The sequence below is a fragment of the Poecilia reticulata genome, linkage group LG12 (assembly GCF_000633615.1).
Source record: "Poecilia reticulata strain Guanapo linkage group LG12, Guppy_female_1.0+MT, whole genome shotgun sequence".
NCBI classification, from domain to species: domain Eukaryota; kingdom Metazoa; phylum Chordata; class Actinopteri; order Cyprinodontiformes; family Poeciliidae; genus Poecilia; species Poecilia reticulata.
In genome coordinates, this window is record NC_024342.1 from 766,341 (window position 1) to 786,680 (window position 20,340).

At 42.4% G+C, this 20,340-nt stretch overlaps 1 protein-coding gene across 1 annotated transcript in view; it reads left to right on the forward strand.

Moving 5' to 3' along the window:
• Window positions 1–881: 881 nt before the first annotated feature.
• The window catches only part of mfhas1 (multifunctional ROCO family signaling regulator 1), a 32,794-nt gene continuing 13,335 nt past the window's right edge, over window positions 882–20,340 (forward strand). Inside the window, exon 1 of the mRNA XM_008423109.2 lies at window positions 882–4,360. Coding sequence (XP_008421331.1) covers window positions 1,399–4,360 — 2,962 coding nt within the window. The 5' untranslated portion in view covers window positions 882–1,398. The remainder of the gene's footprint in view (window positions 4,361–20,340) is intronic.

The window sequence follows — 20,340 nt, forward strand, 5'->3', positions numbered from 1 at the left end:
ATGTAATACTTCTAGCACAAAAATAAACCAAAAAAGGCCCAAACAGTTGACTGACAATTTTCTTAGTTTGACCTTTTACCTTTCAGCCGTGTACTCGATAAAAAACACTTTTGAATTTAAATATATTCTGTTTTGTACCTCAAAGTACCATTATATTCCTATTCTATATTTAGTTCTTGCAGTGCTTTGTAAAAGTATTCATAGAGTTTTTACCCCTTTTGTCATGTTACTACCACAAACTTTATCATATTTTATTGGAATTATATGTGACAAACCGACTTAAAGGAACTGTGAAGGGCAGATGAAGAATAAAACAAGAAAAATGCTAGAAGTAAGATTTATTTTTAGATTTAAATACGTTTATCAGGTATTCGTGATTTTTGACTAAAGTGTTGACAAGTCGCCAACTTATTCGCCTTTACTTTGGAGAAACTGTTAGTCGAACTTATACACCCCGTCCACTAGGTGGAGTAAGAGTCATGTAGGGGTTTTCATGTTTTCTCCATTAGTATCGAAAAGACATGAAAAATCTGCCTGTTATTATATTAATTATAAGAAAATCATTTATATTTAATGGTGTATATCAAAGTTGGGACTTATTGTGTCTCTTTTGACAAACGTATTTTAAAATGTAATTTATTACACATCATCCCAGGAAAGGATAATTCCACGATTAGAACATGAAAAGGTGGTTGACTGAAACCACCAGCTGTTTACTGATATTTGTTCTATTAAAAATCACCTGAATATTTAAATCTGGTCATGATTGTCTACAAAATATCTTCGTTCCCTTCAATCAACGGGACCCACAGTCTCCACCGCTACCCTGCATGTTTCTATTCGTATTATAACAACATTTCTGCTCTGGAATCTCGTACAATAGTGAGTTTTGCAGCAGGGAAACGATGGGAGGATGACCACTTTCCCTCCTCCTCTCTCCGGACGACAGGAAGGAGGAGGAAAGGAGGAGGAGCGCAGAGATCTGACGCAGTGTGCGGAGCTGCTGCTGCCTCACTTCCACTCCGCTCCCCGGAGGACCCACGGCGGCTGCAGCCATCACAAACACTCGGCTCCTCCCGGACTCTGGGAGCCTCAGGGCGGTTTCTGTGCGCGACGATGTTGACTGTGATGATCAGAGGGCAGGCGGGGCCCCGGGCCTCGGGCTCAGGGTTGAAGCTGGAGCTGTAATCGCGGAGGTCTGCTCTCATTGTGTGCTGAGTGGCGCAGGAGAAGAGGATGTCTCCGCGGCCGCAGGAACCCCTCCCATTCCTGCCACAACACTTGATTACTAGCGGACACCGAGGGGCTGTTGTCCCCCTTCTGACCGAGGGCTTGTTCATCGGAGGAGCGCTGGTTTTTGAGGGACTTTGTCCACCATGCAAACTCTCATCATGAATCATGAAAACTCTCAATGAAAACAACGAGGAGGAGGAGAAGGAGAAGGAGAAGGAGGGATCTGGGTGCAACGCCATGGAGGAAACGGAGAACAATCTGAAAACGGCCAGGTTGTGGAGGGATGCCGCCCTCCGCTCCAGGAAGCTGCGGAGCAACCTCCGCCAGCTGACCCTCTGCTCCAAAAACAACCAGATCATCCTGCCCGACGATATATCCGACATAGAGGTGCTCAACCTGGGAAACAACTCCCTTCAGGAGCTGCCGGACGGACTGCAGTCCACCCTCAACAACCTGCGCATCCTCATCCTGCGCAGGAACAGGTTCTCCTCAGTGCCCAGGGTGGTGTTTGAGCTGGGGCAGTTGGTAGAGCTTGACATGAGTCACAACTGTGTGAGAAGCCTGCCTGATGGTGTGGGGCAGCTGAAAGGACTGAAGAAGCTCTGCATCAGTCACAACAAACTCCAGAACCTTCCAGCTCAGATTGGAGCGCTTCAGACTCTGGAGGAACTTGACATCAGTTTTAACGACCTGCACGACTTCCCCAGGTCCTTCACCAGCCTCTGCAAGCTGCGAACTCTGGATGCAGATCACAACAAGCTGAACCGGTTCCCCGCTGAGATCTTGACCCTGGGGGAGCTGGAGGAGCTTGACCTCTCTGGGAACAAGTTTCAGGCGTTGCCAGCTGACATTTTGAGGCTGAAGTCCACCAAGATCCTGTGGCTCAGCAGTCTGCACATGTCCTCCTTACCTGACACTTTCTGTCACCTGCACAACTTGGAGAGCCTGATGCTGGATGGAAACAACCTCACAGTGCTGCCTTCATCCTTTGCTCAGCTGCAAAGACTGAAAATGATAAATTTGTCCTCCAACGAGTTTAATGAATTTCCACAGGCTGTTTTAAGCATTACAGGATTAGAGGAACTGTACCTGAGCAGAAATAAACTGACTAATATTCCAGAGGGAATTGCTCAGCTGGTGAAGCTGGTAAATCTCTGGCTGGACAACAACAACATCACTCATCTACCTGATTCCATTGTGGAGCTGGAGAAGTTGGAGGAACTTGTTTTACAGGGTAACCAAATAGCCATTCTTCCAGATCATTTTGGCAAGCTGTCCAGGGTTAACATTTGGAAGGTGAAAGATAACCCTCTCATCCAGCCTCCATATGAGGTGTGCATGAAGGGAATCCCATACATTGCTGTCTACCAGAAGGAACTAGCACAGTCTCAGCTTGCTGTAAAGCCATGGCTCAAACTGGTTCTGATGGGGACAAAAAATGCTGGGAAGACCAAGCTGAGACAGAGCTTGGTACCAACTGAGCAGGACGTCAGAGGAACCCAGGGAAATAAAGGAATAGAAGTCACTAATTGGGTGGCAGACTCTGATCGCCATCTAATGTTCTTAGTGTATGACTTGTCAGGGAACCTTAATTATGACCTCATCAAACCCTTTTTTCTCTCCCCCGGTGCTCTCTATGTTCTCGTTGTCAATCTTAAAGCTTACTCGCCCAAGAACTTTTATGCCCACATCGGGTATTTCCTTCACCTGCTGTGCGCTAAAGTCCCCCATGCTGTTGTGTGTTTGGTGGGGACACATGCAGACCTGTGTGGAGAGATAGAGGTGGAGGAGAAAACTCTGGACATACACAGACAGATCGGCCTCCAGGAGAGGAGCGACATCCAATGTCTAATAAGCCTGGTCCAGCAGGTAGACCTCGCTCTGGAGCAAGGCTATAAGGTCCGCACCTCCAGCCCACACGTTCTCTTTTATGGTGTCAGCGACAAGAACCTGAGGCGCAAGAAAGCCCAGTTGCAGTACATGCTTAACCAGCGATTGCAGATCCTGTCCCCGGTCCTGAATATTAGCTGCACAGAGACCCAGAAGAACATCCAGAGGCTGAGGGAGAAGCTCATGTCGGTTGCAGACCACAGGGAGATTTTCCCCAACCTTCACCGTGTGCTGCCAAAGTCTTGGCAGATGTTGGAGGAGTTGCACTTTAAATCCAAAGATCTGTGGCTGTCATGGTGGAGCTCAGCCCGTCTGGGCCTCCAGGCGGGACTCACAGAGGACCGACTGCAGAGCGCCTTGTCCTACCTGCATGAGAGTGGGAAGCTGCTTTACTTTGAGGACAGCATCACACTGAAGGAGTATGTTTTCCACAATCTTCCACGTTTTATTGCAATTCTTAATGTCTTCTTTCAGAGGGACAAGTCCACTCTATTGGACCGGCTGCTGTCTGAAGGGGAAAGGGGTGACAAGGGGAGAGTGAGTCTAGTTATTGAGGATGAGAAGGGAGAGAACCTCAGGGTCACTCATCTTCAACAGCACCTGGAGGGCTTCCTCCATGATGGCCTCCTGCCCTCCAATGTCATCCGCCTGCTCCTCAGACCACACATTGAGACACAGCAGGACCTCCACCTCATTATGGAGCTCCTGGAGAAGATGGGTGTCTGCTACTGCATCAACAAACCTCGTACCAAGCCCTTGAATGGAGCCACAGTGTGGTACAAGTTTCCCAGCTATGTCAGTAGCGAGGAGGCTCAGTTAGAAGACTCAGTGGGAGGAAACTCTCTGAATCTTAGCCCCTTGTTTTCAGTGGAGCAGCTCTACATCCAGTACAGCTTCCCTTTCCTGTTCCCTCCTGGACTTTTTGCACGCTTCAGTGTGCAAATCAACAACCATGTGGTCCAGCGATCAGATGGCAGGCATCAGATATTTGCCTATCGGGGGAAGGTCCCAGTGGTGATCAGTCACCAGCCCTCTAAGGGGAAGCTGTTCATGGAGACTTTGTCCATCGCTAGCCACGCCTCACTGCCTAACATCTGGACCGCCTGGCAGGCTGTCACTCCACTGGTGGAGGAGCTGAACATGCTGCTGCAGGAGTGGCCTGGCCTGCACTATAATGTACATATTTTCTGTTCCAAGTGCCTCAAGAGAGGGTCGTCCAACCCGCATGCCTTCCCAGGTAAGTCCTGTTTGATGAGCTCATCCAGCTGAGCGTCTTTAATCCAGGCTTATTAACACAGCTCAGACATGTGAACCACACTGAACTGGGAGTGGTGCAGGAAATATTAAGTCTATTTAGTAGAAAGCAACATTATAAAGTTGAACACCTCTGAAAGCTACCAGTTAGTGTTTGACCTGAGCGGATACAATGGAAGATTTTATTACTTCCTTATCTGGATAATACGCTGGTTGCTACCTGGAGTTCACCAACATGGTTCATTATTTTCTTGTTCCAGCAAGAAATTATTCTGCTGGTTTCAGAACATAAATTATCTGTTTAAGTTCAGACTGGGACCATCTGATCTACTAACACTGAAGATGATGCTTGAATCATGATGGATCCTTTTTCTTCTTCAGCTTGTTTTACTGCAAAATATAACAAAAATCAGAATTCAATATTAATGTAAGGCTTGGTGTCATTATGTGTGGTTTTGGTTAGATTTCAGTGCTGTGTCCCCTTTAACATCCAGAGCACTTGATGTTCCATCCTTAGCAGTTTGCTGTTCCTGGACAGGTTGCTACTGGATGGGCACAAACAGATGATGATGATGGTGTCTGAGTGAAGAAGGCTGACCTGTGAAATTAGACAGAGTTCTGTCTTTGTCCTTGTCTGCCTCTGCTGTGAGAGGAAGATTTGTGTTGACATGAGCTGAACCACTGCAGCTGTCAGTAATCAGATTCAGCCACACCCTGATTCTGAATGCAGCTCTATGGAAGATGGAGACAGATGCCTCCATCAGTGGGGGATGGAGGTGGAACAAAGCTGCTGCCGCTTCCCCCTTCCTCAGGGACAGAAATAATCCTCAGTGCTGGTCAGGCTGCAGCTGCACAATGACCTGCTTTTAATGCTGGGCTCTGGTTCTGCTGGCTGCAGACTGGACGGAGTGGAACTGGTCAGCTGCTGCTGTCATGTGATCTAATGTAATGCTGGATATTCTCAAGCTTTCAGGACTCTTGTTTTACAAGATTTCCAGTAATTAGATGATCAGTTAGCTCCCAATAACTTTACATACTTTGACACATTTTACAGAGGAGCTCTGACACACAACTTTCTTCACACTACATAAACCGAGTCATTTGTTATTGCAACAGGAAGCGGTATTGTGGTGACAGTTTCCATCTTGGCTTGAAATGTTGACATGCCATGTTTCCAAGGCCGATGAGCCTGGGATGCTTTCTGACATGAAGGCTTCTCTGTGGGCTGTACACTGTCTGAACTTATAGTGCAGAATCTTTTTGGTCATATTCAATGAGTGTTTGGATGTCAAACTGCAAACACACATTTTATTTTGAAGGTCTGTGATGCATTTTTTAAAGTTTTACAGTTTAAACTGAAAGTGGGAGGTCCTCCAGTCTCTGTTCCTGCAGATCTGCACTGAATCGTTTCCACTGAACATAGTTTTGTTTCAACCAATGATTAATTTTCCGCCTCAGTGGTCAGGGCTTTGGAACTGGCTTTCTGCAGTGTTCATGTGTGAAATGTTGGCCAGTGTTAGATTCGAATAGCTTGAATCTGACAGCAGAGTGATCACAGTGTTTGTGTTTAACAAGTTGTTTTCTGCTGCTGTCATCCTGATAAAAGGCAGAAATTCCTCCTCCAGGACTCATTCTGCTCCTGCACACCAGCAAGATTTTCACTTTGTCTTTGAGGCAGAACACATAGAAAAGACGTGGACTTTTATGGCACATTGTGTGCTGGCAGCTGTGGAAGTATTCCTTCTGCTTATTATATTTAGAAAAAGAGCTGGATTAGTTTTTGGGAAAAGTTCAGCTGTGCTCAGAGGAAACAGGCTGCAGGTCTGCTGGGAGGAAAGAGTCATGATGACGAAGGCTGAAAGATTTACTGTTTCAGGATTGAAAGGGACATTTCAATTCTGGTCAGAGGAAAACAGCAAGGCACACTCCATGAAAATCAAAAGATTCAAAACGGAAGAAGTGATTATTGAAAGTCCGAAGTTCAAAGAAACAAGGAGTAGGTATAATGGGTATAGCGTGTAAGGAGATCTGCTTCATCTGGCCTTTTATGGACATGATCCTCGTGGCTGCAGTGTGTTGATGCAGTTTGGACCCACAGAGACTAAACACACTTTGTCCTCAGATGATCCGCTCCGTTTGAGAACAAAGTCCTGGGTTGATTGAGTGTGTTAGACTGTTAGCATCTTCTCCTTTTTCTTCGTCCTGTGATCCATGCCACAGGTCTGAAGGCTCGAAGTCTTCTCTGTTCTCTTTTCCAGGTTTGTTGCGTTCATATTTAGTATGAATCTGCTGAATTGTTTTCACCTTGGTATGTTGTTTGGAACCTATCACAAGTTTCTCTTCTTTTTGAAATCATTTTTACTCACTTGTATAACTGCAACCGTAAGTTCATGTATTGAGGAAGTGACAAATATTATGTGTGTGCGTTTTTTTATTATTATTTTATTTAATTCCAATATTTAAAACATCAGGAACCGCTTGGATGATGGTCCACTCTTGGTCATTTTATTTCATTTGGACAAAGTAGTTTTTATATCTGACCATTTATGGAAGATGAAACAGAACTTTGCTTATTTTCTTTGGAAAGGCTGCAGAAACATGTTTGTTGCTTCTTCTTCAGAGGTTCATATCAATAAGTTAGAAAATTATTAAAACTTAATTTATTTCAGCCAGTTCACTATGTGAAACACAAATGATTAATTCCACACAGACTGATATTTTCAACCCTTTATTTCTGTTAAAATAATTTTCCTCTTGCAGCACATTTAAGATTTGAATATTAATATTATCAGAATAAAAATGTTTAACACAGAAATGTAGATTTAAAGGCAAGTATGTTTATTACCTGCTTAAGAGTTATTATTAAAAAAAATACTATTAATCTGACAAACGAGCCTTGTTAGAACACAGATTCTAACTTGCTGAGACGTAGCTGGTTATACAGAGTGTAACACTGTGCTGCTCACCCTGCAAAAATACTCAGACCTCTTCATCTTTTTCACTTTTTGTCACACCACAATGACAAACATCAGTGTATTTTTTATTTTGGGGTTTTATGTGACGGGTCCACACAACACTGTTTATTTATGAAATGGAGGAAAAATAATGCTTGATTTTCAACATTTTTTACAAATAAAATTGTAAAACAAAATGTGGCCTGCGATCGTGTTCAGGCCTTCCACAAACCCATAAATTGGGGATTAGTTTATGCCCTTAAATAAACTAAACCCTAATTTATGAGTCAGCCAGCAACACCGGGATGACCTGGTGCTGGTTTGGTGTAAACATGTCATGTACCTGGTAACTAAGATACCAACTTTTTTGGTGGGAAGTTTATTTTTTGCCACAGTTAATACATTGAATGAAAATCACATCAGTCAGTTTTTGCAAAGTTGTAATTACAGTTTGGATGTAATATTTGGTAGAATATTATAATCAAAGTGTCATGCACTAATAATGTCTCTGTCCTGTTGGATGGACAGTCACTGGTGATGCTGAAGCTCAAAGAAGGATGGGTCATTGTGACGGGGTTAACAGGAAGAAATTGACTCATCGTCATGGCAACATTCAGCAATTCTATCACAATGACATGTTTCCTGATGTCATGCTGCATTATTATTTAGTCTGGGTAGGGTTTTATTGTGAAAGTCAGCAGGATATGCCGTTTATGGCTGTGTCTTCTTCAGAGGATCACAGTTTCTACATGGACTAGCTTCTCTTTTGATGGAGGACATAACATTACTGTATCGAGCCCAGGGGTCAGATAAAGGTCAAACTGAGATCAATGGCTAAGACTTCTCCGAACATAAACAGGAAGGAAGAATGTCTGGATTCTCTGGTCCTGTAAGTTCTTCTTCTCTTCATTAGCTGCTCAGACAACGGACAGTCAACCTTTAGTGGCGAGGCCTGGTGTGCAGCCCATTGGTGGTACTTACTGCAAAGCTTACTTCACAAGGAAGCAAAATTAGACAAACATAAAAATAGATGAAGCAGAGTTCATCCTGACCTGGAGGCTCAGACTCATCAGAGCTCCATTAGCTGACAGTGAAGGATTACTGTTGGAGCAGGCAGCAGGAGCTCTGGTCTATTTGAAGCACAGAGGCTTCCTAATGGCTACAGGGCTTCCATGTGACTGGAAGAAAAACACACGAGTCATCACTAGTTCCAGATGATGAGCGCCTGTATCTGTGTTTGGGAGGTTGTTCAAGCTCTGTGGATAGTATAGAAATTCCTGATGCTCCTGACCTCATCATTACATTAGTTTGAGTTGAAGCGGTCTGTGTCAGTCAGCATCCAGAGCTAGCTGCTGTAGGACACCGTCATAAGACCAAAGCACCAGACTGAAGACTTATCATCCAGTTTTTGAGAGAAAGGATGAATCATGCAAATGAAAACTATTGAATTTATTTTAAATGATCAAACTATTAATTGATTTATTGCGTAACAGATCTAATGTGTGTCCGTACATTTGTGGTCTAACGCGAAACCTTTTTTCACGTCTTTGGTTAAAAACGATGTTTTTACCAAGTTCAAACATTATTTCAATCACACTTGAAGTATACATAAGCACATAGGAGACCACACACCCTTATTTTTTTTTAAATGAAAATGAATCTGAAATTAAAAGCTCCTTTGGCAGTAAGCGCTTATAGTGCATGGTTTCTCCATGACTCTTATTTGCAGTAATGCAGATTTGTGCTCCTCTAGAATGCTGTTTATTCCTCCACACATTGTTTCTTTAAGCTTGTGGTCTAGACTTTGACTGGACCATTGCAGTACCTTGGCTCCTTTCTGTTGTGGAAAGGAACCAGAAATGGTGACCAACGGTGATGTTTGGGGTCATTGTCCTGTTGATGATCCAGTTTGAAACAGTCTTCAGCGGTTAAGACCGATGGTTTCATGTTTGGTGTGTTCACACTGCAGCCTGAAATGACCCAATTCCGATTTTTTTTGACGTAATGTGACCTGTATCCAATCTTTTCATGGCAGTGTGAACAGCACAGGTCAGATTCTTTTTCAAATGTGACCCATATCCGATACATATCAGATTCAAATGCGACCTAACGTCCAAGTCGCATTAACTGAACGTCACTGATTCTCAACAAATCTCACTATTCTACGGGAAGAAGCGAGAAGAAAAACAACAGCTATGATGGACTATATGAGGATTAAGTTGTTAATAAGCTGCTCCGGCCGGACAACAACTTCAAATATGTAAGCTAAGCTCCACCGTTAGCCTCCAGGTTTACTTCCGCAAACACTGAGCACTTCTTCTTATGGCAGTTGGCAGAACACTGAGAACGCTGACGCTATTGCGCCCTCTAATGCGCATGCGGGACACTTTCAGGTCGTTTGCCCGTTCACACTGCAGAACGCATACAGGCCGCAATTACTGGCAGTGTGAACGGCCCCGGCAAAAAAATCGAAATTGCCAAAAATTCGGAATTGGGTCACTTCAGTGTGAACGCACCAAACATGAAACCATCTGTCTAGCACTTCTGTTGAATCCAGAATACTTTGGTAAACAGGAGTTCATCATAAACTCATGTGGCTGTAAAACAAGCCTAAATAATTCCCCCTCCCACCACCGTGCTTGACTGTTGGTGTGAGATGTTTGTACTTATACCTATATACTCTGTGTGTGGTTTTCTGCTGCCCTTTGTCTAATCGACGTTGTTCTGGGATCCTTGTGGTACAGTCTAATGCAGCTCTGCACACCAAAGTTTCACCATCATATATTTTATATGGGGGACCAAACTTTCTCGACCTTCTGGGCAGCCTTTCCAAACAGACCAAACATGTTCAGGTCATTTCTAATGTCTTTCTCTCTTGGCTTTGTGCTGTAGATACATAAATGCTCCAGATGAGCTAACTGCTAGAAGAACTGCTTTTCTACAGGTGGTCACATGACTGATAATCAAGGTTTGATGAGGCATGCTTTGTTGTTACTTCCCTTTTGAATTTGGTAAAAGCAGCAAGCGGGTATATATATATATATATATATATATTTTACCTTTGTTTTATTTATTTTCAGCGGTGGAACTTGATTAAGATTTTAAACTGAGTTAAGTGCAGGGTCTATAAATAATCACAATTTATCACATTTTATTTGAAAACTTTATGGCAACAAAATAAGAAACATTTTGTGTTCAAATTATTAAATATATGAGCTCAATAACAAGGATACTTATTGTTTTTATTCACATTGGTGCCAAAAGCTGTTCTTGCCATTCAGCTTTCCAGAATTTCAGGAGCTATGATCATTTATGGAACTTCTTTAGAAATGTGAATGAAATGAAATGCTGACATTAGCATTGGGGTGTCTGAGCTGCTGCTACATGTTTAGCATGTTTTAGACTAGCATAGCTTCACTGATGAGCTAACTTGTTTTAGCACAACTTGAACACAACAATAATTTTTTTGCAGTGTTCCTTCAAGTTTGATTTTTGAAGCAAAATGAAAATACTAGTATTTATCTGTTATATACATTTTTTACATACAGTATATTTGTTAAAACTACCACTCTCTTTACAGTGCAATATGAAACGGATAATCAGTGAAAAAGTCAAGTTACTTCTCCTTATAGACCTGCTGCCACCTCATAGACCACTCCATCAGAAACAACCAATCAGAGCCAGGAGGAGGGTCTTGGGGCTGTCAGTCATCATTGTGTATGAGCTGCTCACACCCTCCCTCTTGCTCTTTGCTATGCTACATTTTGATGAGGCATGCTTGTGTTCTCCACAATGAATGCTCAGGCTCGTTAGCTTGGCCACTGATGATGATGGATAAACTACTTTCCTGGAATGATAAGCTGTTTCTCCATCATTAGCACAATGAGCAGTGTCTACACAAGAGTGATTGACAGTGCTAAGCCCCTCCATCTGATTCTGACCTGTTGTTTCTGACCAGAGTTAATTTCTCTAGATGCCAATTGGTCAGGGAGAAGATGGAGGAGTTTGATCTTTTCATAGATAATCTGTCTCATACAATACTGCCATGACATAGTGTGAGTTTTAACAAATAAATAAAAATACATTTTTAATAAAATTTACATAACGCAGCTTTAACCACTGACTGCAGAAAAGCAGTTTTGCTGTTTGCTGATGTTGCTTGTGCGTCAGATTTACTGCTGTTCCAGAAACGCGCTAATACATAGGTTATTTTACAACCTGGTTTAGATCATTTTTATTATGTCCTGGCAGTCCTGCTTCATAAAACGTGACATCCTGTTCCCAATTTCTGTAACAATTTTAAATATGTAAATTATCTAAAATATCATAAAGATGTATATTTCTGAATACAATCATCATGTTAAATGGGAAAGTAAACAAGAAATCTTTAGTGAAATGATTTAGATTCAGCTTGTAATATTTTTTCCTGGTAGATCTGGTACTGAAGGCTTTCAGTACCAGATCTACTGAAAGCCTTCAGTAGATCTGGTAAATGATTAACAAGTTGCTTGCTCTATGTACTTTTGGTGGTAAAGTGTGTGTGTGTGTGTGTGTGTGTTGGGGTTTACCCCTGAGAACACGTGTTGCTGCATCTGGTTGTCACAGGACTTTCATTCTTGCTGTAGATTTTGGTCCGACTCTTAATCCAGTTACAGGATCTGCTGGGATTATCCTGAGTTTCTGAGCAGCAGGGCACTCAGACGCAGCCAATCTTATTTAAATGACTCTGGAGCAACTGCCTTTGCATCAGAGAGCGGAGTGGAGGAGAGCAGAGCAGAGGACAGGAGGCCTGTCCTCCCACTCGTTACCCTCTCAGCCTGCAGCTGTTACACGGCTTTAGCTGCAGGCTGCTCCGCCACTCATTTGTTTCACATGTATATTTGTGATGAACCTGAGCCAGGTAGCAGTTAGAACATGTTCAGGCTAAAGGCTCATGTTTCCGCCTCAAGCTTAAGTTTAGAAAACTGAAGCAACATGGATGACTTATTAAATCATTCCCTTGCCAAAATCCTCCCGGGAACACATTTTACTAAAAAACATTAACAGTTTTATGGTTGTTTTCCTTTCTCTGTTTTAGGCATCAGAACAGACACTTTAGTCACTTCCAAGAACTTCATAAATTATATATTTTTTTTCTTTAACATACTGCATGCAGTCTGAGTAGAATGCTGTACTCCTGTTATTAGACGTTTACAGGAGTTTTACTGTAGCACAACTGTTACATTTCAACACCAAACACATGTATTAACTGTTTTTCAGAGATTTTAGATGAAAAATAAATACAAAAATATGCAAGTCTGGGTAAGTTCCACAGTATCATGTTTTTTTCCAAAATATTCCCATCAGCAGCAGCTTTCTATTGACAGTGACAGAGTGAAGTGTTGAATGAAGCAGAGCTGCTGTTGGTCCTGATTGGCTCCCACATTGCAGCTGCTCAGTCCTCAGACTGCCACTGCCCTCCAACTTGTTGAGAGTTTTCATTTTGAGGAAGCAGACCTTTTAGCTGTCAGCTTCAAAACCACTTTTATTGAATTACAAAATATAGTATGTAGATGTGAAAGAAGTCAAAGTAGGCTTTTCCATTTTTAGTTCTTCATTTTATCGTCTGAAAGTGTCAATAATGAGGAAGAGACTAAACCCAACTGAACTGGGTACATTGAAATAAAACATTTAACATGAGACAAGTGTAAGTATAAGAGGTGCTAATTATGACTAAATCCATGCAAATAAACCAAAGGCAGAAATCCCACAAACGGATCAGTGAATTTCATTCAGAGAGGCACCAAGTCATTTATTTGTGAGTCCAGATGGAAGCAGCTGGTTCTCTTCTGCTGTGGCTCAGATCAGCTGACAGGTTTCAGAGTAGTACATGGATTACCATGGATACAGTGTCATTTTGGAATCAGAGTAGCAGGCTTTTGTGAAGAGACAATGAGTTCCAAACGTTGCGTCTAAAGTCAATTAAAGAGGAAATACTGGCCATACAGGACCTGGAGGTCATCATAGATGTGAGATAAAGGTCAAGACAAGTCACTGAAGTTTAAGAGACACCAACACCAGCCTCAAGTACCAAACAGGAAGGATTACAAAATCCAGTTCAGTTCATTTATATGGAATCAGTTCACAATAAATCAGCTCAGATGTGCACACACTGGCACTGCAGGCTGCGTTCATGGTTCTGCCATAACACTTTCTGTCTTTACAGGAACTTTCTATTGACTTCCATTTATTTTTGTAGCCTGATCCTAAACCTAACACTCTCAAAAGAAAATAGTTGAACCAACTTAATTGAATTGCTTCTACGCAATTCAATTCAGCTTAATTTATTAAGTTTAACCAAGTCAATATATTATAATCATCCAACTCAATTTGTTAATTGTTTTTAACAAATTTATTAAGTATGTTTAAGATAACAGATTTATGTCAGTCTTACTCAAATCCTTTAGTTTATTTCAAAAAATGGTAAATGGACTGAAGTTATATATGCTTTTTCAGTCATATTGACCACTCAAAGCACTTTACACTGGAGTCACAAACGCTCACACATTTATATACTGATATCCACATCAACATGTGGCAGGAGGAAACTGGAATCGAACCTACAACCTTCCGATCACAAGATGACTACTCTACCCACAGAGCCACGGTCACTTACCAGGAAATCTGTCCCTGGTCAGCTTGAGGCATGGTGTCAGACGTGGGATATAAATATGGTATTGAAATTAATTATTTCAAGTAAAGTCAACGTAAAAAGGTCATTTAAGAAAAAGAACAGCTAACTTTTAAGTTAGAGTGTATTTAGAGGACATTGTAAAAAAAGTATTATGCTGCAAACTAAGAAGTTTGCAGCCCAAAATATTTAGTTTGGAACTACTTAAAAGTTTGAGTTGACTTTTTGTAGAATTAAGTCAAAGAGATTTTAAATGTTTATTAGAAGAAAATAAATTATTTGAGTAAGAGTGACTTAAATCTGTTATCTTAAACATACTTAATAAATTTGTTAAATAGAATTAACAAATTGAGTTGGATGATTATAATATATTGAATTGGTTAAACTTAATAAATTGAATTGCTTGTTACCTATGGAAGCAATTCAGTTAAGTTGGTACAACTATTTTCTTTTTTAGAGTGTAAGTTTTGAGTTAAATGAACACAAAAAAGGAAGTTGTCATAGTAAAAGCAAAATAATTAAGTAAAAGTCCATAAGATGAACTGCAGCCCAAAAACACTTTTTAGAGTGAACCTCAGCTTAATTCATACCTTAGTCCTTAACCTAACCCATAACCCAAAACAGCAGCCCTTCTCCTGGTAAGGAGCATGATGACATCACCTATGTGGGTCCATCTGTTTGTTCTTCAGAACCAGAACATCTTGTAATCTGTTAGATGAAATAGAGAGCGATAACATGACTCAGGCAGATCAGTTGCTTCATTTAAAGTGCCAGTAAGTGTTTTCTTGCTTTGGTTGTGAATCTTCATGCTGACCTTGAGGTCGTTGCCATGGTAACTCGCAGATGCTGAAGTGGAGTGAGGCAAGATGTTTTGTCTGAAGCTAAAACAGATTAGATTATTTCCTCTTGACTAATTCTAAAGGGTTGTAGCAACACCATCTGGACCAAAAACTGGAAGAAAAACCTTCCAATAGATTTAGTCATTTTAAATGGTTCAATCTGGGAAAAAAAGTAAAAAAAAATTTCAAATCAATTCAATGCCATTGTATTGCATGTCATGTTAATTAGAGAGCACTGTTAGCTTTGTATAGGGAATTGCAGACTGGTGTAGTAAGTGACTGGATGGATGGTGCATCGCTGCATTGAATCAGCTCTGGGCTTTTTGATGAGCTGGAATGTTTGTGTGTGAATTGAGCTATACTTTCTCTTAGGGGAACTGCAAGTCATCTGCAGTTCCTTCTTTTAAAAAAACCCAAAGTGTGTGAGCAGCAGTCTGAAGGGAGAACATGCTGTGGTTTCTCTGTATGCCGGAGACGCTCCTCACAGGATGGGTGTGTCAGAGAGGGGGGGAGGGGACGGGTGACGGTCTCTGCTGGGAAACCTGAGGATGGTTATTGTTGGAGAATATGCAACAGGTCTGAACAGATCCCTTTACTCCCTCTGAGTCACTGAAGGAGGAACTTCTGAGTGGACTAAGACTTTCTGGTTTCATTACTTCAGCCATGCTAACAAGCCAGAATCCTAGCACTCCTTCCATCCTGTGTGTTGTTTGAGAACATTCCCCAGTATTCCATGTTCCTCATGTTTGTCATAGCGATGTGCTAAAACATGTCTGTTCCAGTTTGGAACTCCGGGATCAGATATGAGCTCTGTACTGGTCCGAGCACTTTGTTTGTTGGCGGATGTACCAACTTCTGAGTAAACAGATAATATCACATCCCACTAAAGTCTTCATTTGGATTTAGGAAATGAATCTGCAGACGAAACATGAGTTTAGAGCTCAGTGTCGGTTCGAACAGATTAAGATCAGCACCATGGCAATTGGGTTCCTCAGTCCAAGAAAGAATTCATGATGTCTTCTTCAGTGACAAAGCTCCGTCCTGCAGTTAGAACCTGATTAAAACAGATTTAAGCATCTGTTAACGCTGGAGTAAGTTGATGCCTTAAAGGATTCATGCCAACAAACCAACACGAGCTCCAACAAAGTTCATTTGATTAAATTGTGAAGTAAAAAACTTGGCTGGTGAGTAATGTGTCGGCAGAGAGACGATCCTGTTACGTCACCCTGCAGTAATCCTGCTCTTTCCTCACATGAGTCAACTGCAGCTTACTCAGTCAGGTGTGTGTGAACCTTGGTGCATACAGGTTTGTTCATGAATGAGTTAGGAAACCTGGAGAGCTTCTCACCCACTCCGGTCACCAAGACGATGCCATCGCAAGACAAACTGGTGCAACTCATAATTTGCTGATTATCAGTTGTATTTTATCCAGCTTAGAGCAAATTTAGTTCAAATCAGTTGAGTTCATTCCAGTAATATTCAGTCATTTGTGGCTGTAAACTAGCCACTGGCCTGCCTCAGTCTGAGAAGGGTTGTAAAGGAATTTCAAAGCTTTGGTCTGCAAAGAGCCACAATGTGAGGTGGAGGTGGCAGAGGAATATAAATACCTCAGTGTTCATAAGGACATAAGGTCTTGACTGGAGACAAAACAGTGAAGCATCTATAAGAAGGGACAGAGCAGACTGGACTTCAAGGTTTGCAACAAGATGCTCCAGATCTTCTGTCAGTCGGTTGAGAGCGTAATCTCTTCTGCTGTTATCTGTTAGGGCAGCAGCAACAGAGCAAAACCTCAAGAAACCTTCTGGTTAAATAAATACTCAATAAATACAAATAAAATGTAAATAGTTTTTAAACTTATTAAATTAAATCCTTTTTAAAGATCATAATCGGCTGGAAAATTTCAATAAGCCGACTGATTAAACCTATAATCAGTTTTTGTAGTTACTCAGGATGGTGTTGTCTGATCCTGAGGAAGCATGGGGTGACAGTGGAGAGGAAGCACTCTTCTTTAACAGGTGGAGCCCATCAGAGGATCAGAGCCAGGCTTGGGGTGAAAGGTCATCCGGGGGCTTGGAGGAGAGGAAGAGATGGAGCAAAAACACAGAAGCAGTCAGTTGTGGCCATGCAGTGAAGATGTCTGCCCTAAGCATCCAGGATGCAGTTGGATCAGAACACTTTACTATTTTACTGCTCTCTGCCGTTGCTGAAAAGCCCAACTTGGATTTAACATGAGTCTCTTTGTGGCTGCTTGTTTTCACAGCTAAACAGCAGAGTGACTGAAGCCAAGGTGGCGGCTGCTGCTGCTCACCACAAGCAGCCACCAATTTGTCAGAACACAAACGTTAACAGATCCTCAGGCCACCACTGCTCTCTGCTATAGGACTGAAGGTTTTAATCTGCTCTTTCATTTGGATCTAACCTGCTGCAGAACCTCCATGGTTCTGTTGCTATGATTCAGAACAGAACTTTTGCCCTCAGCCAGGACTCTGAACTCATTATGAGCTCTTTCATTTTACTGTGCAGATAGCCTAAGAGCATGATTAAACTAAAAGCATGAGCATCAGAGAAACTCAGTAGATTCTGAGGTCAATCAGTCATTTAGTCGCAGTAAGCAGGATTCTGCCTCATTTCATTTCTATTTAGGTTTCCACTGACCATGACTTAAATCAGGTCAGCCTCAGATGAGCAGTGCTCATCAACTAGCCAAATAAAAGTTAAAAGATAAGTCCAGATGAGCCCAGGTAGAGCTGCACAGATTGAAGTTTTCCAGTCGTTTACGGACCTGCTAACTCCAGTTTTGGTCAAAGCCAAATATTTTTGTCTGAAATGTTGCTAAATACCAATAAAGTTGCTGAGCTAACAACAGTGGGGTGACTGTTGTTAACTGCAAACCTGCAGACATGACCTGGTGAGCTGGTCTGTCAGTCAGACCTCTCTCTGCAGAGCAAAGAGGACAGAGGTTGATTTGTAGGCTTTGCTGAGGTAGATAAGATCGGAGGATAAGATCGGCTTCTCATGTAAGTATCGGCCGATCACCAAAATCAAAGAAATCGGTGCTGATAAATCAGCTGGATGATCGATTGGTGCACCTCTAAGCCCAAGGTGTACACAGTAACCATGTCTTGTTAATGAAATGTATTTATGAACTCATCTACATTATTATCACTGTGACTGCCTCTGAAAAGCAAAGTCTGCCCATGCTGTACATCACCAAGGAAAAAAAGTTAATGTTGGTACCCATCAATTTGGAAAGGGTTAAATTTGATTTTCAAGCAATTTGAAGTCCAGAATTTGACCTTGAAAGAAAATATTTCAAAACAAGCAACATGTAACATAGTTTCCACTCCCCAGAGGTCTGGACAGCTCAGCTGGATTCCTTCTTTTCTCTGTCCCTGTCTGTGCCGTTACTCTCTGCTGCTCTGCAGCTGCAGTGATGCCTTGCTGTGCTCTTACCTGCTCAGATCCACCTGTAACACTGAGTGCAGCTACTCCAGCCACCATGCATGGATCTGCTTTAATGATTTCTCTCCAGACAGGACAGAACAGCAGGTTTGGCATAATAACAGGGATGAGGGCCAGCCCTGGAGCTGCAGGCTGAACAGTTTTCCTCATGAAAAGGACCTTAAATCATCACCCTATAAACGTCCATAGAAAAGCAAATAACTGCCACTCATCTGCAAAATCTGGTCTGTAAAACAATGTTGGAATATATAGTACTGACAGATAGAAGTTTATGGCCAGAAGTTTCTCTTGTAGAGCTGGTTAACAGAAGCTCTCTAATTCCCCTGAAAAATGCAACTCTGCTAGCTGTGTGCGTGTGTGTGTGTGTGTGTGTGTGTGTGTGTGTGTGTGTGTGTGTGTGTGTGCGCGCGTGCGTGTGTGTGTGTGTGTGTGTGTGTGTGTGTGTGTGTGTGAGAGAGAGAGAGACCAGCCATTAACAGCTGGTCTATAATGATGTGTTCCCAGTCCAGCTGACAGTGATCCACAGTGTGTCATCCTGACTGAGTGTGAGTTTATCTGAAGCAGACTCTCTGTAGCCACATTAGCCTTAAGCATGAAGCTTTGAATATTACTTTTAGATAAATAATCTGTTTTTGTCCCTGAAATGTGACAGGAACAGATTGGATGTGTTAGGGAGATGAATCAGGACTGCACTGTGTTGTCCTGGGTTCAGATCCTAGTCTAGAGCCTTTCTGCAGGTTGTTTGCATGTTTACTTGGTGGGTTCTCTCCTGGTACTCCATCTTCCTTCCACAGACCAAAAATATGCAGGTTAGCCTAGGTGGTCTCCACATTCCCCTCAGAGCAGCATGGTGCATCTGGCCCCCTGCAGCTCTGTAAATAGAAACATGGATAGAAATGATTTGATGCCATGGATGGATGGAAGAGTCACTTTCAGTTTGCTTTGAGAATAATTATTTCAGAGGAATAATTGTGTAACAAATAAAATAAAAAGTGAGTTAGTGGAGGGATAGTAGAGGAGTGATGAGCCTCACTGCTGCATACTGAGGAACAATCTGTCCAACCCATGAACAGAACTTCCTCCATTCTAACTGAACTAGACTTCAGCTTGGTTTCTGTAAGCAGCATCTGTAGTCGTGTTTCTGGCTTTCCGGGCCAAACATTCCTGAAGAAAGATGGTGCTGGGTTCATCAGAAGGCGCTGAACTGCCAGTGTGGGCCGGTTCTCTGAGCCTATCCTCCCCACTCATTCTGCTCCATTTCACACATCCTGCGTTCATCCAGTGCAGCTAGCGAAGGCTTGCAGAGCTCCTCAGAGCTGCTATAGTTTCTGTTGGAGCCCAAAGCTGTCACTACTGGCAGCTCAGGTTGTTGTTCATTTTATCAAAAAGGATCAAAAGAGATAAAAAGCGACAGGGACAGCTGAGATCATCAGCCTGGCAGCTTCTGCAGGACTCAGTTTCCTTAGTTCCACATTTTTCTATCAGATATTTTCCAACTTATTCTCTTAAGTTTGGATGAGAACTTTTCTAAAATAAGGTACATCACTTCCTGAGACAGAGGTGCGCTAAAGAGTTTCCAGTACTTTTTCAACCTTCAGCATTTTGTGTGCGTGTGTTTGGTTGATCCACCCTTTTAACACAGTGCTGTGTTAATCCCCAGTCTGAGCCGGTGGCCTCTGCCAGCCTCCCAGCAGCTGCTGTGAACCTATTCATCTGCACACAGCGACCTCATTATGAGTGGCAGTCGTGCCGCCCAGCTTGCAGACGTGTGCAGCCTTGCAACCTGAACTGACGACTATTTGCAGTCGCTGCGGGAGGTGGTGCTGCTCTGGTTTCTGCTGGAAAGGTCACATCACACCTGAAGCTTAGGAGGGTTCTGATGGCCGAGCTCCATGTTGGGCCTGAATCCTGAAGTCAGCTCTGTGGAGTCAGGCTGGGTTTTCTGAAATCACTATCAAAATTAATTGTCGTCTGTTGAACTCTGACCCCTGCCTAAAATGAAGTTCGTTCCTGTGTTGATCCAAACTGCTGCAAAAAA